This window comes from Pongo pygmaeus, chromosome 10 (genome assembly GCF_028885625.2).
Source record: "Pongo pygmaeus isolate AG05252 chromosome 10, NHGRI_mPonPyg2-v2.0_pri, whole genome shotgun sequence".
Taxonomy (NCBI): domain Eukaryota; kingdom Metazoa; phylum Chordata; class Mammalia; order Primates; family Hominidae; genus Pongo; species Pongo pygmaeus.
In genome coordinates, this window is record NC_072383.2 from 61573306 (window position 1) to 61598387 (window position 25082).

Consider the following 25082-nt stretch of genomic DNA (forward strand, 5'->3'; position numbering starts at 1 on the left):
CAAAAGAAAGGAAATCAGTATATTGAAGAGATATCTGCACTCCCATGTTTATTGCAACACTATTCACAATAGCCAAGATTTGGAAGCAACCTAAATGTTCATCAACAGATGAATGGATAAAGAAAATGTGGTACATATACACCACAGACTGCTATTCAGCCATAAAAAAAGAATGAGAGCTTGCATTTTGCAACAACATGGATGAAAATGAAGGTCATTATGTTAAGTAAAGTAAGCCAAGTAGAGAAAGACCAACTTTGCATGTTCTCACTTATTTGTGGGAGCTGCAAATGAAAGCAATTGAGGCCAGGCACAGTGGCTTATGCCTGTAATCCCAGCACTTTGAAAGGCCAAGGCAAGCTGATCAGTTGAGCCCAGGATCTCGAGACCCACCTGGGCAACATAATGAGAGCCTGTCTCTACTTTAAAAAATAAATAAGTAAAACAATTGAACTCACGGAGATAGAAAGTAGAAGGATGGCTACTAGAAGCTGTGAACAGTAGTGGGGGCAGTAGGGGAGGAGAGTGGGGATGGTTAATGCAGACAAAAAACAGTAAGAAAGAATGAATAAGACCTAGTCTTTGCTAGCACAACAGGGTGACTATAATCAAAAATAATTTAATTGTATATTTTAAAATAACTAAAAGAGTATAATTGCATTGTTTGTAACACAAAGGATGAACGCTTCAGTGGATGTATGCTCTATTTACTCTGATGGGATTATTACACATTGCATGCCTATATCAAAATAATCTCATGTTACCCATAAATATATACACCTACAATGTACTCACAAAATTTTTTTTAATTTTTAAGAGGTTGAAATGCATTTATATCACTCCTGGGGCCTTTCAGTGGCCTCCTACCCCAAGTTGATGATAATATCATTAGAAAAACAGCATATGCAAATGAAGTCAGTGGTAAATGAGCGATGGAGTCACATGGGTTCAAGCTGTCTTGAATCACTCTCTGACACTATCACCATGGTGGTACCCACTCATAAGGGCTTTTAGTAGAACAGAGTCCATAGACAACTATCACACTAGTTAAGGCTGGTGGATCACATGGAATACATAAACAAAATTGGTGATGAAATGTTACACCAGTGATGAAACTGTACATAGGGTTTAGAGGGTGTGGGGAAGGGGAAACAGGTGAGGGAAAGATTTACAGAGGAAGTGATGTTTGCACAGAATCTGTTTCTGCTCATCTGCTTCAATTTCACCTCAGAGATGTTCTGTCTTTAACCTTCATCCTAGTTTCTGTTTGGTTGGTTATTAGTATGTTGTTTGATTGATTGTTTAAAGAAGGCGTTATAATTTTCTTACTATTTCCCAATGCCAATATATTTCTGCAGAGCTTTATTACTTATTTTTGTGAGCATTGTACTCACATGAAAAAGAAAAAGGTATCTTCTTAGGACTGATTCTTACAAATTTGAGATAGCTATAGTTTATAACTTATATGGCCAAGCCCTGCTAGAAGTATCTTGCAAAGGGTTTGACACAAAAGCTTGGCCAAGCTGTGAAAAATCTCTCAAAGTAGTTAACACACTTCTTGAGTATTACTGGAAACTTGATAAACTATGAAGAGAATTTTGACCAGGTATCACAAGAAATTTGTACTGGGGACTTCTAGGAATAAGTGTGTACTATTTCACAGTCAACTAGAAGAAGGCATTAGGACTTTAGGGCTATTTTCTCAATATCTTGTTGATTAATAGTTCTTCCCTTTGCAGACAGAGTAGAAAATTTCACCAAGTAAAGATTTTAGCCCTGCTTTAGTTTAATTCATCTCATATTCCTTTATTTCTATCCTTCCTCCCACATCTTTCCTTCTCAGGTCTGGTTCCCTATATGCGGAGCTTCAACCCCCAGAGGATATTTAACCTTGTCTCCCCCTCCACACTGCTGCATTCCCCACCACGTCTCTTTCCCTCTCTTTCCATCCACCTGAAGAGATGAGCACATATACAGAAAGTAGCTCCCAGCTGTAGCTCAATCATTAAACACCAAGAGAAAGGAAAATGAACTCTGCCAGACTTAGATCAATTAGAAGATTCCTTTGTAACCTAAATACATTTTAAAAGCTTATCATCAAATTATGCAGTCATTTGCAGTTTGAGATAAAACAACTCCTTCATTTTCATGGCCCGCTCCCCTATTCAAGATGACATCAACTGCATATTAGTTTTACCTTGTATGCATTTCTCAATAGTAAAACCATTAGTCAGTAGCATCTGAATGTACATTGATACAGTGGGTGTTTTGTAGTAATTATAAGGTAATTACTTCCTATCCTTAATTGTCATTTCCACAAACAAAATAGGATAAACAACAATACAGTGTACATAAAACAACTGCCTTCTCCCTAAGACACCAGAATAACCTGTTAATCAACGAAAACTAAACTTATTAAATCTACTACAGTAAGGGAGGCCACACTTTGACAGAAGCTTGGCAGTCTCAGAAGGAGAAAGTTAGGGGTGATATTTATAGGATTTGGGGAGTCTGAGCAAAAATGGTTTAAAACAGGTCTTTTGAGGTAGGGAACTCTTTGAGGGATTGGGTATAAAGTGTTTGACCTAATAGTTTAGGGTCGGTGCTAGAGTGACCAACTTTTACTGATTTCCTAGGACTTTCCCAATTTTAGCACTAAAAATCCTCCAACTGGAGAATCCTTACAGTCCTGGGCAAACTGGGACCATTGGTCACCCTAATTAGTGGACACACTGTCGCAAGACTGCTGGATAATTTGAACAGTAGTACTAGATGCAACTGACAAAACATTGTAGCCCATCTTCCCAAGGCTGGACACAAAATTTATTGAAGCATTCACATTTACAGCCTCTATTTAACAAAATACTGCATGCCTATGTGCGTTCAACTCACATCATAATAATAAAACTTAACTTTAAAAATATTTTTATTGCAGTAAAGTATATAAAACATGAATTCGACATTTTAACTATTTCTATGCATACAAGTGAGTGGTATTAATTACATTCACAATGTTAAGCGACCATCATCACTTAATTTTTTTAAAGGACGTTTATATTCACTCATCTATCAGTGTAGTAGGCACTGTCCTAGGCGCTGAGGATTCCATGTAGAGCAAAAAAACGTCATGGTCCATGCCTTCACCTGGCCTTCATGGACTACCGCGGGTGTTCTTTTTCCCCCGAGTCTTTATGTACTTGGGAAAAGTGGCCAGGGTTGAAAGGTGCAATGAGTACACCGCAGAGGTCAGAGAGGTTCCCACCCAGCCCGGCGTCTGGAAGCAGCGTGGGGTAGGGGCTGCTCCAGTACCCGCTGTTCCAGTGTCGGAGGTGGGCAGGCCCTGGGCCAGGTGGATGAGCCGCGACTGGAGGGGGCGGGGCCTGGGCGGGAGGAGGGCGGTGGGCGTGTCAGGGGCGGGGCTGTATCGGGCGCGGGGCGGAGGAGCCTTGGATGCGGACTGCCTGGAAACGGGCTGGGCCTGCGCCGGACGCCGCCGGGGCCGCGGATTCTCTTTCCGCCCGCTCCATGGCGGTGGATGCCTGACTGGAAGCCCGAGTGGGATGCGGCTGACGCGGAAGCGGCTCTGCTCGTTTCTTATCGCCCTGTACTGCCTATTCTCCCTCTACGCTGCCTACCACGTTTTCTTCGGGCGCCGCCGCCAGGCGCCGCCCGGGTCCCCGCGGGGCCTCAGGAAGGGGGCGGCCCCCGCGCGGGAGAGACGCGGCCGAGGTAGGACTGGGTCGGCGGCTTCCTTCCGGCTCTGCGCTCCTGGCTGGGGGCTGCTGGGCGGCTAGGGCCGGGTCCCCGCACCCGGCTCTCGAGTCCGGGATTACCCGCGGGGCCTGAGAAGCGCTTTGCCCCCTACAGCCTCTCGAGCCAGCCCTTGGCTCGGAATTGGATAATGGTCCTCATTCTTACCCAGATCTCACACGCCGTCCCCGCTCCCGATCCCAGGGGGTGACAGGTGCGCACGCCTTTCAAACACGTGTTAAAATCCAGGACGTCGTCTCAAATGCCAGAGATTTGCGGGAATGCTCCTGGAAGGCCTCAAAATCGCCGTAAGGTTTAAGACATCCGTTTCCATGTTGAAACAAAGCCCTCTCTAATCCTGCAGTGACCATAAGGCAGACTTTACCTCCAAATTCTGGTCCCCTGTCCTGTGTTTTAACTTGTGTTAAGATGAGACTCGGCTCTTTCCCTGTATTCAGAATTTTGCACAATAGTATCTAAGACTGGTGAACACTACACTCTGAAGTCAGTTTTTTGTGCATAGGTTACCTGTATACAATGGATAAAAATAATTGCAAAAGTTAAGCCTGTAACTTGATACATATTATCCTGTTATTTTTAAAGGTTTTGTGTTGGGGAAGAGAATTTTCCTGTCTCAAGTTAGCATTTTATTTCTAAGACTTTTCAGAGTAAAAAAAAGTTCAGTAAAAAAATTGCTGATTTTCTTTTTTGTTTTCATTGTGTATTACCAGTTTAAATTCAGTTGCTCTATCTCTCAAAAATTAAATTTAGGATGAAATTAGAACTAACAATTTAAATGATTTGAATTTACTTACAACTGCAATAACACCTTACTGGTAAACACTTACTCTTTTTAAAACAGAACAGTCCACTTTGGAAAGTGAAGAATGGAATCCTTGGGAAGGAGATGAAAAAAATGAGCAACAACACAGATTTAAAACTAGCCTTCAAATATTAAATAAATCCACGAAAGGAAAAACAGATCTCAGTGTACAAATCTGGGGCAAAGCTGCCATTGGTAAGTTAATATGTAGAAGGAAGACATGTAAAAAGCATTGTAAAATGTACTTTATTGATATGAAATTCATTTTAATATAATTTATTTCATAATTTGTTAATTAAGGCATCACGATATATTTTTTCACTTTTTGTCAATAATTCCTTTCTCCTTCCAATTAGACAACATCTGTTTGTAAATGTACACACATACATATTCCACTGTTGGTCTTTAGCAGAGCACAGCTTCATTTATTGATACATTGAGTAGGCTGTATAGTGTCCTTAGATTGCAATGCATATGTCAACTGAATTTTCATGAATCTGTGTATTTTTTGGACACTTGATGCACAGGTATAAGATGTGGCCCCTGCCCTTGATGGCCAAACACATTTGGGAAACACTGAAGAGTACAAAGTTAAACAAGGTTCTTCATTGCAGGCCTTTCTCAAGAGCCTTTAATATGACAATGTTCACTGTATCAGCGAAGGAATATATTATAGTATGTAACTGATTAAACTTGATTGACCACAGAAGCATTTTTGCTGTGAATATCATGAGAGTGTAGTGTTCTAAGATATATATTATGCTCAATTAGAGAATGGGGCCCTGAGGGTTTCAAGAGTCACAAAGAATGTAGTGACTTAGAAAGCGCTTTATTTGGCCTTTGAACATGAGTTGGGTTTATGTACAGTAAGGCATATGGATAGAAAGTACCAGATGAGAGGAAAATGTACAGAGCATAGTGCTCTGCTCATGGTATTTCATAAATTCGTTCATACTTACATACAAGTGTACATCCTGGAAGATTACTACCAACCTCTAAATTTCAAGTACCTGAAACCAGGCCTTCAATCATCAAGTTCTAGCCATTATTTTTTAAATAAAGTCTCTAATATTGATTTCTTCTTTTTAAATCTCAGATTTTCATTTCTAGACTTCTCTCTTTTCAATCTGATAAGTGCAAAGTGGCCAAGTGAATTTCATCAAATGCTACCTTTTTTTTTTTTTTAACACCTCTGCTGGCAGGAAAAATGCTATTTTCATGCGCCTATTCTCTAGGCACAGTTATAAAATACCGTTATAGACATTCCCATTCAAAAGGGGAAAAAAATTGAAAAAAGTGTCACTGGTCCAAGCAATTTTGAAATCTAAATTTCATCTAAATGGCCAGCTCCATTAGATGATATTGCAGGCCTAGGAATAATCTATGGCTTGTACAGCTTTGCCCTCTGGCATTTCAGCCACACTCTTGAAGTCATCTTTTCCTTTTTCATAAAAAGTAGCACAAGTTTGCAGCTTAGTAATTTTATCAGCCTGTTGACAGCTGGTAAAATTTTCAGAGCCCATCAGCCTTCTTTCATTGTGACCTCTTGCTGTCTTTTTTAGTCCAAGCTGGTAGAGTTTCTGCTCATGTAACATTCTGAAGAACCTTGTGGGCCTCCTGTGTATGTCACAGGATTCACTCCATTAGATGGGAAGCTCTTCTGCAGATCTTTTCTGAGTAATACCATCTCCATTTCTGGCTTCTGCTGAGATGGCTGAGGAGACCTGTAAGTCATGTATAATCTCTTCAAAGAGCCCTTTGTGTGAATGAATATTCAGATCTTCGGATCCTTCTGAGGCACTAGCAAAAGGTTATGCAGCCATATCCTTGGTCTTGTTTCTGGAACACCCTTTTCAGATGGTAAATCTCATTTTTCACATCTTTTGCAATCTTAATGGTCCGAGAATTTCCCAAATCATCAAATTCGGGTTCCCTTTTGCTTAACAGTTTTTCCTTCTATCTCTTTCTTCTTATATTTCACTAATCACCAAGAAGAAACCAGTCCATACCTTTCACTTTGCTTGGAACCCTCCAGCTAATAAAGTTTATCACAAGTTCTGCTTCCCATGTAACTGCAGGATACAATCCAACTAAGCTTTTTACTGTTATATAACAAGGATCCTCATCCTTCCAGTTTCTAATAACACATTCCTGATTTTCTTCTGAGCCCTCACCAGCAATTTCTTTAATATGCATATTCTAGGCGTGGTGTCTCACGCCTGTAATCCCAGCACTTTGGGAGGCCGAGGCAGGTGGATCACTTGAGGCCAGGAGTTCAAGACCAGCCGGGCCATCATGGTGAAACCCCGTCTCTACCAAAAATACAAAAATTAGCCAGACATTGTGGCACGCGCCTGTAATCCCAGCTACTCAGGAGGCTGAGGCAGGAGAATTGCTTGAACCCGGGAGGTGGAGGTTGCAGTGAGCCGAGAATATGCCACCTTACTTCAGCCTGGGCAACAGAGCGAGACTGTGTCTCAAAAAAAAAAAAGATTGCATATACTTACCAACAATCTGCTTGTGATCATTTCGATATCCTCTAAGACAATACAGGTTTTCTCTACTCTGCCTCACTTTCTTGAGTCTTCACTAGCTGAGTCATTAACATCCACATTTCTATCTGCAGGTTATTCAAGGCAATCTAATCTAGCCTTTTAAAATCATGTCCTCACAGTTCTCTCAGCCTTTCCCCATTACCCAATTTCAGAGCCACTTCCACATTTTTAAGTATTTGTTACAGTAGCACCTCATTTCCAGGTACTGTAATCTTAACTGTATAATCCATAGCGTCCTATTGCAGCCATAACAAATTACCACAAATGTAGTATCCTACCTTTCTGAAGGCAGAACTCTAAAATGTGTGGGGGCTGTGTTACTTTTGGAGGCTCTAGAGGAGAACCTGTTTCCTTACCGTTTAGAGTTTCTAGGGGCTACCCGCATTCCTTCATTTATGGCCCTACGTCACTCTGACCTCTGCTTCTATCTTTATATATCCGTTGCCTCACTCTGACACTCCTGCCTCCCTTGTGTGAGGACTCTTGAGATTACATAGGGCCCACCTAGATAATCTATAATAATCTCTTCACCTCAGCATCCTTAACTTAATCATATTTTTAAAGTGTCTTTTGCCATGTAAGGTAACATATTCATAGATTCTAAAGATTAGAATATGGACATCTTTGCTGGTAGGGCGGGGGGACATTATTCAACCCATCACATTTGGAAAGCTTTATCTAATTGGCCACGTTTTCAACATGGTGGCTTGGGTTTCCTTTAGTACCAGGGTACAATGAGAATGGAACAAAAACCTCTTTGAGTGTAACCAAAACAGGGTGCCCAGAGATGGTGTATGGTCTCCATAGTGCCTCACTGAGTAATACTGCTCTCCTCTACTCTCAGAGCTTTCATTCAGGTGAAATCATGATAAAACATCAGGGGCTGCCATAAGGAGAAAAGATGCAGTGGCATTTGTCTGTGAAGGGGATCATGCATTCAGGGATATGTGTTGAAGTGAGGAGGAGGTAATATCCCCTTGACATATTGAATGTTTTAATATATATAAATACATGAGCTCCTCTGGCTCCATTTGGCACAAAATGGCAACTCCCCCAATCTGTTATAAAAACAGTTCTAACCACATAGTATACTTTGTAATATAATACATTTCATTTCAGAATAAGACAGGTGGTAAAGATCCATATAAATCAGGGATTTCTCAAATCTAGAGTAGGAGAGGTCTTTAATATTAACTCACATTTTGCTACATTTTACACACTGACAGCTTCTGAGCTCTTTCTCTCATTAGCTGCCATGTTGATGATTTGGAGCTGTTGCTTGATAGCACTGCCTGCCAGTGGCCCAAAGGGGAGGCATTCTGGTTTTATAGTCAAATGAGTAAAAGAACAGAACGTAAACTTGTCTCATGCACTAGAGTAAATGAGACAGTAAATTGTTTTGATTTTGTTTTTGTTGTTAATTACCAGGCTTGTATCTCTGGGAGCATATTTTTGAAGGCTTACTTGATCCCAGCGATGTGACTGCTCAGTGGAGAGAAGGAAAGTCAATCGTAGGAAGAACACAATACAGGTATTAGTTGTACTAGTTGTGCAACATTAACCTTTGATGTTTCGCTCTACAATATTTTATGTAAATACTAAAAGAAAAATAATAGGAAAATATATTTATAAAAATATTTCTATTTCAACTTGTAAAGAATAGAGAAGTAAATCTCATGAATATGTATTCATAATTAAGCTTACTTGGACCTTATGAAATTGTATATTACAGAATACTCCTTTTTGCAATCATATGTCTGTTTTATTTTTACCTAATTATATGGAAAAGTTCATACTCCACATCTTACAGCATTTGAATGGTGACAGCCATTTAAAACATTCTGTATCTTGGAGGAATAATATGTAAACCTAAAAGTATTTTCATTTTTCTCTTTCATATAATAGTCATGTTCACTTTTTTAAATATTTGGGTGATATCAAAGCTCTTGCTGTCACTTTTTAGATTTTTGTTTATTAAAACAAATTTGATGAGTTCTATCAGGATTTATTTTTTATTTTAGATTTAATAAAACCAATGTATTGCTTAGACTTTTTTGGCCTTTTTATATAACTCTTTTCTATGACTGCATATTTTCTGAGTGTTTTTAAGTATATTAGGATTATTTTATTTAGGAAAACTATAATTTTATCATATGAAATGCTATTTTGTTAGATTTTGCTTTCTTATTGAAATTAAAAATAAAAACATTATTTTTAAATGCTTATTTTATATAACCGTTGTATGATTGGGGGAAAATGTGAACTAAAGATTCTGCTTTCTATTGGAATTTCATTCTTTTCTACAGAAATCAGGAAAGAAAAAGCTATAGTTAACCTCAATTTTGTTCTAATTTTTACTATAGCTTTAATTCTTTATTTACTTTATATACACTTGGAAAGCAGTTTTATTGCATGTATCTTTTCAAAGTTATACTTAAAAAGTAAACAGGTTTTTAAAATTATCATTGGTAATGATTATTTTTCCTTTCATCTTCATGCTTCTGTTGATCTAATCCCATTCAAGAGCCTAAATAGACCTAAACTTACAATGGTTGGATTTGGATGTTTGAAAGTAAATGTGTATTATGTGTATAAATCTAATATTTTGGTATTTGAAAAGTAAATGTGTGTTAGGGATATTAGTCTAATCTATCCATAATATATAAAATTTTCAGAAAAGTTATTAAAAATTCATAAAGTTAGCATCTTTAAGGTTAAAATTATACATTGTTACTATAGTAATAGTGAAAGATTTGAGCAAAGAACATTAACTCCCAAAAGAAAGCCAAATGTATCCTTTACTTCTGAAATATTTGTGGGAGATTTTACAGGCATACTTTAGAGATATTGCATGTTCAGTTCCACACCACTGCAGTCAAGCAAATATTGTAATAAAGCAAGTCATGTGAATTTTTTGATTATCCAGTACATACGAAAGTTATGTTTACACTGTACTGTAGTCTATTAAGTGTGTAATAGTATTATGCCTAAAAAAAAAATATGTACCTTAAGTGAAAAATACTTTATTGCTAAAAAATGCTAACAGTTATCTGAACCATCAGCAAGTCATCTTTTTGCTGGTGGAGGGTCTTGCCTCGATGTTGATGTCTAATCAGTGTATTGATGACTAATCAGCGTGGTGGTTGCTGAAGGCTAGGGTGGCCATGGCAATTTCTTAAAATAAGACAACAATGAAGTTTGCCACATCAGTTGACTCTTCCTTCACAAAAGTTTTCTCTGTAGCACATGATGCTATTTGGTGGCATTTTTGCCCATAGAACTTCTTTCAAAATTGGAGTCAATCCTAGGCCGGATGCAGTGGCTCATGCCTGTAATCCCAGTACTTTGGGAGGCTGAGGTGGGTGGATTACTTGAGGTCAGGAGGTCGAGACCAGCCTGGCTATCATTGTGAAACCCTGTCTCTACTAAAAATACAAAAATTGGCCACGAGTAGCAGCACACACCTGTAATCCCAGCTACTTGGGAGGCTGAGGCAAAAGAATCCTTGAACCTGGGAGTCAGAGGATGCAGTGAGGTAAGATCATGCCACTGCCCTCCAACCCTGGGCGACAGAATGAGTCTCAAAGAAAAAGAAAATTGGAGCCAGTCCTCTCAAACCCTACTGCTGCTTTATCAGCTACATTTTTGGAACATTTTGAATCCTTTATTGTCACTTCACCAATGTTCACAACATTGTATCTTCACCAGAAGTAGATTCCATCTCAGGAAACCACTTTCTTTGCTCATTCATAAAAAGCAACTCCTCATCTGTTGAAGTTTTATCATGAGATTGAAGCAATTCAGTCACACCTTCAGGTTCCACTTCTAATTCTACTTTTCTTGCCATTTGTACTACATCTGCAGTGACTTTCTCCACTTAAATCTCGAACCCCTCAAAGTCATCCATGAGGGTTTAAATCAGCTTCTTCCAAATTCCTTTTAATGTTGATGTTTTGACCTCATCCCATGAATCATGAATGTTCATGGTATCTAGAATAATGAATCATCTCCAGAAGGTTTTCATTTACTTTGCCCAGATCCATCAGAGGAACCACTGTCTGTGGCAGCTATAGCCTTATGAAAAGTATTTCTTTTGTGTGTTTTTTTTTTTTTTTTTTTTTGAGACAGAGTCTCGCTCTGTCACCCAGGCTGGAGGGCAGTAGCGTAATCTCAGCTTCCTGCAACTTGCGCCTCCTGGGTTCAAGTGATTCTCGTGCTTCAACATCCCAAGTAGCTGGGACTATGGGCACACGCCACCACACCCAGCTAATTTTTGTATGTTTTAGTAGAGATGGGGTTTCACCATGTTGGCCAGGCTGGTCTCAGACTCCTGTCCCCAAGTGATCCACCCGCTTCAGCCTCCCAAAGTGCTAGGATTATAGGCGTGAGCCATCGTGTCTGGCTAAAAAGTATTTCTTAAATAAGACTTGAAAGTCAAAATTACTCCTTGATCCATGGGCTGCAGAATAGATATTTTGTTAGCAGGTATGAGGACATGAATCTTCTGTACATCTCCATCAGATCTCTTGGGTGACCAGGTGCATTGTCAGTGAGCAGTAATGTTTTGAAAGGAATCCTTTTTTCTGAGCAGTGTTTCTCAATAGTAAGCTTAAAATATTCAGTAAACCATGCTGTGAACAGATGTTGCTGTCATCTAGGCTTTGTTCCATTTATAGGGCACAGGCAGAGTAGATTTAGGATAGTTCTTAAAGGTCCTAGGATTTTCAGAATGATAAATGAGCGTTGGCTTCAACTTAAAGTCCCCAGCTACATTTAGCCCCTAATAAGAGAATCAGCCTGTCCTTTGAAGCTTTGAAGCCAGGCATTGACTTCTCTCTAGCTATGAAAGTCCTAGATGTCATCTTCTGCTGATACAAAGCTGTTTCATCTGCATTGAAAATCTGTTGTCTAGTGTAGCCACCTTCATCAATGATCTTAGCTAGATCTTCTGGATAACTTGCAGCTTCTACATTAGCACTTGCTGCTTCACCTTGCATTTTTATGTTATGGAGATGGCTTCTTTCCTTAAACCTCATGAATCAACCTCTGGTAACGTCAGACTTTTCTCCTGCAGCTTCGTCACCTTTCTCAACCTTCATAGAATTGAAAAGAGTGGAGGCCTTGCTCTGGATTAGGCTTTGGCTTAAGGGAATGTTGTGGCTGGTTTGATCCTCTATCCAGACTATTAAACCTTTCTCCATAAGAGCAATAAGACTATTTCACCTTCACATCATTCATGTTGTTCACTGGAGTAGCACTTTTCATTTCCTTCAAGAACTTTTCCTTTGCATTCCCACCTTGACTGCTTGACATAATAGGCCTAGCTTTTAGCTTGCCTCAGCTTTTGACATGCCTTCCTCACTAAGCTTAATTATTTCTAGCTTTTGGTTGCAAGCTTCCAAACCCACCTTATTTTATTGTTGTTGTTGTTGTCCTGTTTTGTTTTGTCTTAGGCTTTTAGCAGCCCGAAGCCATGGCTTTTAGTTTCTGTCTTTAGTAATAAGCAGAAAAGAGGGATAAGGAAGGGGCTTTACTGGCCCAACCAGAAACAGAAACTAAGAATCCATGCCTATATTCTCTCCCTTGGAACTCCTGAAAGTGAGAGACTTGCGACTCTTCCTTTCACCTAGCGGGCATTCATTATAGGGTTATTAATTATAGGGAACACTTAGAGGGCATTATAGGGTTATTAATTGGCCTAATAGTGTGGTATCTCAGGGAATAGGGAGGCCCAAGGAGATGGGGAGAGACGGGGGAATACTGGTTGGTGAAGCAGTTAGACCACATACACAGCATTTATCTATTAAGTTTGCCATCAGATCTTGTGAGACTTATTCACTATCATGAGAACAGTACAAGAAAGACCTGCCCCCATGATTCAATTACTTCCCACCGGGCACCTCCCACAACATGTGGGAATTGTGGGAGCTACAATTCAAGATGAGATTTGGGTGGGGACACAGCCAAACCGTATCACCATCCCATAGTGAGCACATGCTGTTGGAAAATGGTACCAATAGAATTGCTGGACTGGGGATCACCACAGACTTTCCATTTGTAAAAAACTCTTTATTTGCAAAGTACAATAAAGTGAAGCACAATAAAATAAGGTGTGCTGGTATTACGGCCAAAGAGTAATACCATTTCCTCTTAGGATTTAAGAGAACTATATTCAAGAAAGGTCACCATTGTATGAGATTTTTAAAAACAGCTTATTAAAGTGTTAGGTTCGTGAAAAGTAGTGTACATAATTTATCCAAAATTAATAAACTTTTATGCAATTGTAAGTCTTGAGTTGAATCAACTACATGGGTACTAACTTAAGTGTTTCCACACATTCACCATCCTTATTTGACCAAAAGTGAATCAGAAGTAATGGCTTACCTTGAAGTTATTGGAAGAATTTCTAATTACTGTTAAGATACTTGTTGAAAATAAGTGTAAATATATTTTGTTTAAATAAACAAATGAGCTTATATCATTTAATTGTAGCCTCGAGACAATTCTAAGACAGAAGTATAAAGGATATCATCAGTGTTGCAGGGCTCATCAGGCTCAGGAATGCTGATTTTCATCAACACATAGGCCCAAAGAATGAATTCCAGCATACCAAATAAATGATATAGAATGGAAAGAGAGCTGTCAGTCAGGCCATGTGTTTGTATTGGTTTGACTGACACATTCTTTCCATACAGGCAGGCTACAAGTGATAACCAATTATTTGAGGGTTGATTACATATGGAACCAAAATATGGGATTTAATTGTATGTAGTGCTTTTAACTGTTTCAGAAAGAAAGACAGAAATATGACTCCTTGTTCACCACTGAATCAGTAACATCATCCATAGGCTGTGCTCAGAATATGAATGCATGAATACATACAGGGCAAACTGAACTTCTGGATGAGCCTGATGAAGCCCTGTCACCTCTGGGCAGTGTAGCATGTGACTCAGTTATTGAGCATACAGACTCTGGAGCCAGACTGTCTTAGTTCAAATTCTTTTATTTTTTTTGAGACAGAGTCTTGCTCTGTCACCCAGGCTGGAGTGCAGTGGCGCAATCTCGGCTCACTGCAACCTCCACCTCCCGGGTTCAAACGATTCTCCTGCCTCAGCCTCCCGAGTAGCTGGGATTACAGGCGCCCATCACCACGCATGACTAACTGACCTCGTGATCTGCCTGCCTTGGCCTCCAAAAGTGCTGGGATTACAGATGTGAGCCACCGCGCCTGGCCTAGTTCAGATTCTAGTTCTGTCACTTTGTTGTCTGACCTTGGGCAAGTTTCTTAACCTCTGTTTCAGTTTCCTCACGTTTAAGGCAAGTAGTAGTTCATATTTTACAGAATTATTCCAAAGATTAAATGTGTTAATAAATTACAGGGCTTAGAATAGTATTAACACATAGTAATCACTATAGAAGTCTTGTTGCTATTTTATTTTTAGTGTTACTTAACTAAGTACTGCAGCATCTTCCTACAAGCAGTTCTCCTTTTTCTGTTTCCATTTGTCTCTTACCCCTCCATCATGTACCTGCCCACAAATGCCCTATTGATACATTCTTTATATTAATATGTTCAATTAAGTTTTAAGCTAGCCTGAGACCCATTCTGTCTCTTGAAGGAACTTTGCCTACCACTACTCATAGCCATCATATGTTGATTTATAGTTTAATCTCATAGGACAATTTTATTTTTAATTTCCTAAGAGAAACCTTACTTGTGCCCATCGTGGCTTTTGCTCATCCCCCAAAGACTGCCTTCAGAATCCTATCATTTCTATGTCTAGTCATTACTACAGGCTATATAAATGTCTACCCATTTGGTAAAACAAAAGGTAGATCATAAATTATTAATTGTTATCAAGATTCGATTATAACATCTTCAATAAGCATCTGCTACTTATGAAAGAGTTGAACTTATTTCCAAAGATCATGATAGAATAAAACATTTCAGATGGCATTTTTAGAATTTCCAGACATTACTTTTGTAAGAAGTTAGCTCACTATGAATGAAAGCATTTATAGATAACGTTAATGGTTACTGACATGACATTTATTTAGGTCAAATGCTGGAGCATAAATCAGTGCAGATCCCAAATAAAATTTTCATTGGTAAACAAAGACAAAACAGTTTTTCAAAATGCCACATTTATTCTTTTAATGTTAAAATATCCTTTAAAAAATAGTAGTGATAGTGATGGCCCATGCTTATACAGAGCTTACTATGTGCCAAACAGTTCTATACACTTAATAACTTTTAATTTGTTTAATCCTTACCACAACCCTATGAAGTATCATTGTTTACATTTTGCAAGTTAGGAAACTAAGACAAAAGAGATTAAATAACTTCCCCACAACCACAAGCTAGTAATTATAACAAATAACATCTAACATTTACATAGCTCTTACTATGTGTGAGACACTATTCTCAGTGCTCACAAGCATCCATGAGGCAGGTACTGTGCTTACCTCGTTTGAGCACTGAAAGGCTAAGTACCTGGCCTAAGGTTACATACTTCTAATTAGTGGGTAAAGCCAAAAGTCAAGTACTACACTCTTGACTAAGGGACTATTCTGAGTAAGAGGCAGTCAGGGGATTTTTATTTTTAATGTCTTAAGAAGTTGGTGATTCTGTATTGGTCCCTAAGGATCATTTTCAGTTTTTTGTAGTAAGTGGAATCTTGAAATCTAAGAACTGATGAACAAAGCAGTGTCCTAGAGTAGCAACTCTGAGTTCTCACCTTATCCAGTGTAATATTAGAAACCTTGTTTTAAAAATGCACTATTTTGATATATTTTTGGTTTGACAGAAGACAGCTGCTGAAACTCTTTCTCTCTCATCACTCCTGTTCAGCTGATGTCTCACCCAAGCCCATGTAGTCAAGATAAAGAAATGAGAAATTGCCAGCTCTTGTCTCTTTGCCTCTTCAAAGATTAATGAGCATTCAGGCTGCTTAGAAGGCATCCAGCTGTGGGTGAGATTGGCTTCCAGCCTGGCAGAGTAAACACTGAGGCCCGCAGTCTTGTCCCAGCTCTGCTGCTGGCATGCTATGAGATTTCCCAGCCGTCTGGGGTCTTATTGTCTTATTTTAAAATGGAAAGAACCCTGAGTCAACAGCAACATATGAAGTGGTTGCTGTGTTCCCGGGGCTTTTACGGATATTAGCTCAGTGAATTTTAATCCTCACAACCACCCTGTGCAGCTGGTGGTATTACTCCCATTTTGCAAATGAAAACCTTGATGTTCTGAGTGATTAAATGACTAGTAAAGATGGGATTGAACTGTGGTCCTCCCTTTAACATGATAGATTGATTAGTCCACATCATCTGCAAGTCACTTCCAATATTAAGTATATTCAATTCTATAATTTCATGTTGAATTCTTTTCTTTTTAAGAGATGGGGGTATTGCTATGTTGCCCAGACTGGAGTGCGGTGACTGTTCACAGACAAGATCATAGCATACTACAGCCTCGAACTCCTGGGCTCAAGAGATCCTCCTGCCCCAGCCTTCTGAGTAGCTGGGAATATAGGTATGCAACACTGGCCTGGCATCATTCTGAATTCTTAAATGGGGTGATTTTTAGAAATTCTTACCGATGCTTTGGGTCTAGACTTTTTTTCCTAATCTGCTACGACCCAGTTATAACCTCATCTTGACTTTTAAATGTTTTTAGATTTTAATATCCTCTTTATAGTAATTTAATTACAATTTTGCCATAATCCCTGTTAACTATGATTTAAGTTTTGCACATCTAATGTGCCCAATTCTTGATTATCTTTTAATGTTTTTAATTTTTTTAATTGTGTGATTTTTCAGGGTTATATTTACTACTTAGTGAATTTTAGGCACAGGGTGCACAGTGCATGTAGGTACTTGAAGGGTTCTCTGATGCTTTTGCTTACACAAACTAAATTAATAGCCCCCCTTCTGCTATACTCATAATTATGAAAAAAAGAGTGAAGTGCTGCAATAAAAGCATACCTGATGCGTGAAATTATAATAGAAGCAAATAAAAAAGAAAACTTTTTCTCCCGTAAATCTAATATATAATATTTCTACAATAGAAATTCATCTCTTGGTGATACATTTAGGAGATTTTATATACTTAGGAAACTAAAATTGCCTTTAGCTACAGGTAAGCTGCCTACATAGTAGTAGAAATGGAGAGAAGTGGGGTGGAAAACAAATATTTATGACCAAAAGGAATAAAAACTTAGCTGTCTTTGAAAAGATAAATTTGATTCACATAGGATAGTATTATATTATTTTCTCTTCAGAACACAATTTGTCATAGAATGGATCATAAATAGTCTGAATGAACACTGAATAATTTTTTTAGGTTAATCGCCCGTAATACCTAAAAAGAACTTTGGGATACATAAAAATTAGAACATCAAGTAAACAACTTCTTGCAATACTGGAGCCTACTTAATAAGAGAAGTGCCATTGCTTGAATCAGTCATTGGCTGATGACTCATCTCTTAAATTAGGCCTCAACTACAGAGCAAAGAGATCCTTACTTGGAGGGTTATGTATAATATAAGAGAAAGGAGGTCGCCATCTTGTAGCCTTTAAGTGATAACTTTTCGTGTTACTGGTACCCTCCAGTAGGATTCTCTGGGGCCAGCTAAATCCACCTAGCATGAATTCCAAAATGCCCCATCATAAGGTAGTCTATTCACAGTTGGAGGTCTAGCCCTTACTCCCATTTCCTCTCTCTATTGATGTGTAGCTGTTGTAGGACTCTCAGATCTCTATTACAGTCCACTCTGCTCTGTTCATTACCCAAGGAAATGATTTCTCCACAGTTCTTATTCTCAGTTTCTTACTAAGTTGTCAGTCATATTGCTTAAAACTTTGACCACCAAAATATCATTGCTCCCTAGCTTTGGAAAATGTATTTATAATTCTTCAAAAATTAAAATATTAAATAAATTGAGAGATCAAAGTATCCATTAATTCATTTCTACCAAATAATTGTTGAGTACCTCCTAATGTTTAATTTCCCCTTTCCTCCTTCCTAGTCTACAGAAATGGGCATTAGTGTCTCCTTGCAAACTCAGACAAACTAATAGCTGAAGGGGGTAGTGGATTTATTTATAAAGTTATTAATTTATGTACTGCTTGGAGCAACAAAAGTAATATCTTATTCCTAAAGGGCCTTTCGACCGGGCATGGTGGCTCATTCCCATAATCCCTGAACTTTGGGAGGCCAAGGCAGCAGGATCACTTGAGCCTAGGAGTTTGAGGTCAGCCTGGGCAACATAGTGAAACCCCATGTTTTTTCATTTCAAAAAAAATTAAAAATAAAATAGAGGGCCTTCCATAGTTTTCACTGTAGTAGAATAAATAAATATCTAATTTGTCAGCAAAATATGTGAAAGCAAGATCTTATGATAACCTCACCTGGGAAGTAAGAAATATACGTATTTTGGTATGTTAATGTATGGGTGATAGAACAAGCTGTAGAGGAGACTAACAATTTATTTTTAAAATATCAAAATATAGGCTGGGCATGGTAGCCCCCGCCTGTAATCCCAGCACTTTGGGAGGCCAAAGCAGGCAGATCGTTTGAGCTCAGGAGTTTGAGACCAGCCTAGGCAACATGGCGAAACTGTATCTCTACAAAAAATACAAAAATTAGCGCCTGTCATCCCAGCTACTTACGGGGCTGAGGTGGGAGGAGAGCTTGAGCCTGGGAGGTCAAGGCTGCAAGTGAGCTGTGATGACGTGACTGCATTCCTGCCTGGGCGACAGTGAGACCCTGTGTCAAAAAAAAAATCAAAAAAAAAAAAAAAAAAGAGAAGAAGAAGGGCCAGGCATAGTGGCTCACACCTGGAATCCCAGCAGTTTGGGAGGCTGAGGTGGGAGGATTGCTTGAGCCCAGGAGTTCAAGACCAGCCTAGGAAATATGGTGAAACGCTGTCTCTACAAAAAACACAAAAACTTTGTGTGTGGCAGCACAAACCTGTAGTCCCAGCTATTAGGGAGGATCACTTGAGCCTGCGAGGTCAAGGCTGCAGTGAGCCTAGATCACACCACTGCACTCCAGCCTGGGTGACAGAGCAAGACCCTGTCTCAAAAAAAAAAAAAAGTATTAAAATATAAAAGTTGGGCTGTTTCTGTGTTTATAATACCTTTCCTTAATGAGAGGTGAATTTATAGGCTGTGACATTCAAAATGTATAATAATTGAACCCAATATTAAATATAATGCCAGACTCATTTCTCCTCTATTTGAGCATTTATCTCTATGAACTTTAATCTATAGCCATTTAAACTGCTAATATTTAAATATACCCAAATTATTTCCTATAAAATTATAGGAAATTATTGTTTTTTAATGTTTTAATTTTTTAACTTTTTCTTTTTGAAATAATTTTAGACTTAACAAAAATATTGCAAAAATGGTACCAAAAAAATCCGTTTTACCTTTCATCCAGATTGCTCAAATGCTAACATCTTACATAATTATAGTATAATTATTTTTTTCAGGAAAATAACATTGATACAAAACTGTTATCTAATTTACAGATACTCACATTCCCACTACTGTCCATTTTCTGGCCCAGTTTCCAATCCAGAATCACACAGCGTGCTTGGTTTCATATCTCCTTGGCTTCAGCCAGTCTGTGACAGTTTCTCAGTCTTTGTTGACCTTGTGACTTATGAAGAGTACTGCCCATTTATTTTGTAGAGTGTCCTTTAGTTTGGGTTTGTCTGATGTTTCCTTACGATTCAGTTCAGGTTATGTATTTTGGTTCCGAATACCTCTGAAACAACATCGTGTCATCCTCAGTGTGTCATATTTGTTCCCATTACTGATTATGTTAACTTTGATCACTTGGCTAAGGTGCAGTCTGCCTGGTTTGTTCACTGTAAAGTTACTGTTTTTTTCCATTGTGATTTTTACTAGGAGATTCTCTGGGACCATGTAGATAACCTGTTTTTCAATATGATTACAAGGTCCCAGAGTATCTCCCTTTCACCCACAAATGTTAGCATCCATATAAGTACCCAAAGACAAATAAAGAGACAAATGCCATTCGTTGAATCAGTCATCAGTTGATTATTCATCTCTTAAATTAGGCCTCATCTTCAGAGCAAGGAGTAAAATGTTTAGTAGTCTTAAACGTTTTGATCTCAAGAAACAAAAGTAAAAGGAGCACATAATTTGAATATGATGAATTATTTTGGAACAAAAAAATTAAATTGTTTGTTATATGCAAATAAATACATAAAAAATAACCAAGAAAACCTCATAAAAATCCCCAGAATCACTGGATAAAAATTTAAAAATAAAGAAAGTGCAATCCCAGTAAGACTTTAATGTTGACCATTCATTAGAAAAAAAAGCCTACTGCAATAGTCCTGTCGATAAAAAAAGAAGAAATTGAGAAAATAAAAAAGCCAACTATTAGAAGAGTTTAGGGCCAGGTGCGGTGGCTCATGCCTGTAATCCCAGCACTTTGGGAGGCTGAGACAGGCAGATCACCTGAGGTCAGGAGTTTGAGACCAGCCTGGCCAACATGGTGAAACCCTGTCTCTATTAAAAACACACACAAGGGGGAGGAGCCAAGATGGCCGAATAGGAACAGCTCCAGTCTACAGCTCCCACCGTGAGCGACTCAGAAGACGGGTGATTGCTGCATTTCCATCTGAGGTACCGTGTTCATCTCACTAGGGAGTGCCAGAGAGTGGGCGCAGGTCAGTGGGTGAGTGCACCGTGCACCAGCCGAAGCAGGGGCTAGGCATTGCCTCACTCGGGAAGCGCAAGGGGTCAGGGAGTTCCCTTTCCAGGGGTGACAGACGGCACCTGGAAAATCGGGCTACTCCCACCCGAATACTGTGCTTTTCCGACGGGCTTAGGAAACGGTGCCCCAGGAGAATATAGCCCCCACCTGGCTCAGAGGGTCCTACGCCCACGGAGTCTCGCTGATTGCTAGCACAGCAGTCTGAGATCAAACAGCAAGTCGGCAGCGAGGCTGGGGGAGGGGCGCCCACCATTGCCCAGGCTCCCTTAGGTAAACAAAGCAGCCTGGAAGCTTGAACTGGGTGGAGCCCACCACAGCTCAAGGAGGCTTGCCTGCCTCTGTAGGCGCCACCTCTGGGGGCAGGGCACAGACAAACAAAAAGACAGCAGTAACCTCTGCAGACTTAAATGGCCCTGTCTGACAGCTTTGAGGAGAGCAGTGGTTCTCCCAGCACGCAGCTGGAGATCTGAGAACAGGCTGACTGCCTCCTCAAGTGGGTCCCTGACCCCTGACCCCCGAGCAGCCTAACTGGGAGGCACCCCCCAGCAGGGGCAGACTGACACCTCACACGGCCGGCCAGGTACTCCAACAGACCTGCAGCTGAGGGTCCTGTCTGTTAGAAGGAAAACTAACAGAAAGGACACCCACACCAAAAACCCATCTGTACATCACCATCGTCAAAGACCAAAAGTAGATAAAACCACAAAGATGGGGAAAAAACACAGCAGAAGAACTGGAAACTCTAAAAAGCAGAGTACCTCTCCTCCTCCAAAGGAACGCAGTTCCTCACCAGCAACGGAACAAAGCTGGACGGAGAATGACTTCGACAAGCTGAGAGACGAAGGCTTCAGACGATCAAATTACTCCGAGCTACGGGAGCATATTCAAACCAAAGGCAAAGAAGTTGAAAACTTTGAAAAAAATTTAGAAGAATGTATAACTAGAATAACCAATACAGAGAAGTGCTTAAAGGAGCTGATGGAGCTGAAAACCAAGGCTCGAGAACTACGTGAAGAATGCAGAAGCCTCAGGAGCCGATGCGATCAAATGGAAGAAAGGGTGTCAGCCCTGGAAGACGAAATGAATGAAATGAAGCGAGAAGGGAAGTTTAGAGAAAAAAGAATAAAAAGAAATGAGCAAACCCTCCAAGAAATGTGGGACTATGTGAAAAGACCAAATCTACGTCTGATTGGTGTACCTGAAAGTGACGGGGAGAATGGAAACAAGTTGGAAAACACTCTGCAGGATATTATCCAGGAGAACTTCCCCAATCTAGCAAGGCAGGCCAACATTCAGATTCAGGAAATACAGAGAATGCCACAAAGACACTCCTCGAGAAGAGCAACTCCAAGACACATAATTGTCAGATTCACCAAAGTTGAAATGAAGGAAAAAATGTTAAGGGCAGCCAGAGAGAAAGGTCGGGTTACCATCAAAGGGAAGCCCATCAGACTAACAGCGGATCTCTTGGCAGAAACCCTACAAGCCAGAAGAGAGTGGGGGCCAATATTCAACATTCTTAAAGAAAAGAATTTTCAACCCAGAATTTCATATCCAGCCAAACTAAGCTTCATAAGTGAAGGAGAAATAAAATACTTTACAGACAAGCAAATGCTGAGAGATTTTGTCACCACCAGGCCTGCCCTAAAAGAGCTCCTGAAGGAAGCGCTAAACATGGAAAGGCACAACCGGTACCAGCCACTGCAAAATCATACCGAAATGTAAAGACCATCGAGACTAGCAAGAGACTGCATCAGCTAACGAGGAAAATAACCAGCTAACATCATAATGACAGGATCAAATTCACACATAACAATATTAACTTTAAATGTAAATGGACTAAATGCTCCAATTAAAAGACACAGACTGGAAAATTGGATAAAGACTCAAGACCCATCAGTGTGCTGTATTCAGGAAACCCATCTCACGTGCAGAGACACACATAGGCTCAAAATAAAAGGATGGAGGAAGATCTACCAAGCAAATGGAAAACAAAAAAAGGCAGGGGTTGCAATCCTAGTCTCTGATAAAACAGACTTTAAACCAACAAAGATCAAAAGAGACAAAGAAGGCCATTACATAATGGTAAAGGGATTAATTCAACAAGAAGAGCTAACTATCCTAAATATATATGCACCCAATACAGGAGCACCCAGATTCATAAAGCAAGTCCTGAGTGACCTACAAAGAGACTTAGACTACCACACATTAATAATGGGAGACTTTAACACCCCACTGTCAACATTAGACAGATCAACGAGACAGAAAGCCAACAAGGATACCCAGGAATTGAACTCAGCTCTGCACCAAGCGGACCTAATAGACATCTACAGAACTCTCCACCCCAAATCAACAGAATATACATTTTTTTCAGCACCACACCAAACCTATTCCAAAATTGACCATATACTTGGAAGTAAAGCTCTCCTCAATAAATGTAAAAGAACAGAAATAATAACAAACTATCTCTCAGATCACAGTGCAATCAAGCTAGAACTCAGGATTAAGAATCTCACTCAAAACCGCTCATCTACATGGAAACTGAACAACTTGCTCCTGAATGACTACTGGGTACATAACGAAATGAAGGCAGAAATAAAGATGTTCTTTGAAACCAATGAGAACCAAGACACAACATACCAGAATCTCTGGGATGCATTCAAAGCAGTGTGTAGAGGGAAATTTATAGCACTAAATGCCCACAAGAGAAAGCAGGAAAGATCCAAAATTGACACCCTAACATCACAATTAAAAGAACTAGAAAAGCAAGAGCAAACACATTCAAAAGCTAGCAGAAGGCAAGAAATAACTAAAATCAGAGCAGAACTGAAGGAAATAGAGACACAAAAAACCCTTCAAAAAATAAATGAATCCAGGAGCTGGTTTTTTGAAAGGATCAACAAAATTGATAGACCGCTAGCAAGATTAATAAAGAAAAAAAGAGAGAAGAATCAAATAGATGCAATAAAAAATGATAAAGGGGATATCACCACCGATCCCACAGAAATACAAACTACCATCAGAGAATACTACAAACACCTCTACGCAAATAAACTAGAAAATCTAGAAGAAATGGATAAATTCCTCAACACATACACCCTCCCAAGACTAAACCAGGAAGAAGCTGAATCTCTGAATAGACCAATAACAGGAGCTGAAATTGTGGCAATAATCAATAGCTTACCAACCAAAAAAAGTCCAGGACCAGATGGGTTCACAGCCGAATTCTACCAGAGGTACAAGGAGGAGCTGGTACCATTCCTTCTGAAACTATTCCAATCAATAGAAAAAGAGGGAATCCTCCCTAACTCGTTTTATGAGGCCAGCATCATCCTGATACCAAAGCCTGGCAGAGACACAACAAAAAAAGAGAATTTTAGACCAATATCCTTGATGAACATTGATGCAAAAATCCTCAATAAAATACTGGCAAACAGAATCCAGCAGCACATCAAAAAGCTTATTCACCATGATCAAGTGGGCTTCATCCCTGGGATGCAAGGCTGGTTCAATATACGCAAATCAATAAATGTAATCCAGCATATAAACAGAACCAAAGACAAAAACCACATGATTATCTCAATAGATGCAGAAAAGGCCTTTGACAAAATTCAACAACCCTTCATGCTAAAAACTTTCAATAAATTAGGTATTGATGGGACGTATCTCAAAATAATAAGAGCTATTTATGACAAACCCACAGCCAATATCATACTGAATGGGCAAAAACTGGAAGCATTCCCTTTGAAAACTGGCACAAGACAGGGATGCCCTCTCTCACCACTTCTATTCAACATAGTGTTGGAAGTTCTGGCCAGGGCAATTAGGCAGGAGAAGGAAATCAAGGGTATTCAAGTAGGAAAAGAGGAAGTCAAATTGTCCCTGTTTGCAGATGACATGATAGTATATCTAGAAGACCCCATTGTCTCAGCCCAAAATCTCCTTGAGCTGATAAGCAACTTCAGCAAACTCTCAGGATACAAAATCAATGTACAAAAATCACAAGCATTCTTATACATCAATAACAGACAAACAGAGAGCCAAATCATGAGTGAACTCCCATTCACAATTGCTTCAAAGAGAATAAAATACCTAGGAATCCAACTTACAAGGGATGTGAAGGACCTCTTCAAGGAGAACTACAAACCACTGCTCAAGGAAATAAAAGAGGATACAAACAAATGGAAGAACATTCCATGCT

At 39.4% G+C, this 25082-nt stretch overlaps 1 protein-coding gene across 4 annotated transcripts in view; it reads left to right on the forward strand.

Annotated features, from left to right (window-relative positions):
* The first annotated feature begins 3410 nt into the window (after positions 1 to 3410).
* RXYLT1 (ribitol xylosyltransferase 1) overlaps positions 3411 to 25082 on the forward strand; it is a 36531-nt gene continuing 14859 nt past the window's right edge. Inside the window, exons 1-3 of one of the 4 annotated variants that reach the window (XM_054444619.2) lie at positions 3411 to 3729; positions 4613 to 4768; positions 8557 to 8659. In XM_054444619.2, coding sequence (XP_054300594.1) covers positions 3561 to 3729; positions 4613 to 4768; positions 8557 to 8659 — 428 coding nt within the window. In that variant the 5' untranslated portion in view covers positions 3411 to 3560. Of the gene's footprint in view, positions 4059 to 4612; positions 4769 to 8556; positions 8660 to 16521; positions 16658 to 25082 lie in introns of those variants that run through there. The other 3 variants (XM_054444620.2, XM_054444623.2, XM_054444622.2) reach the window with 3 other exon arrangements.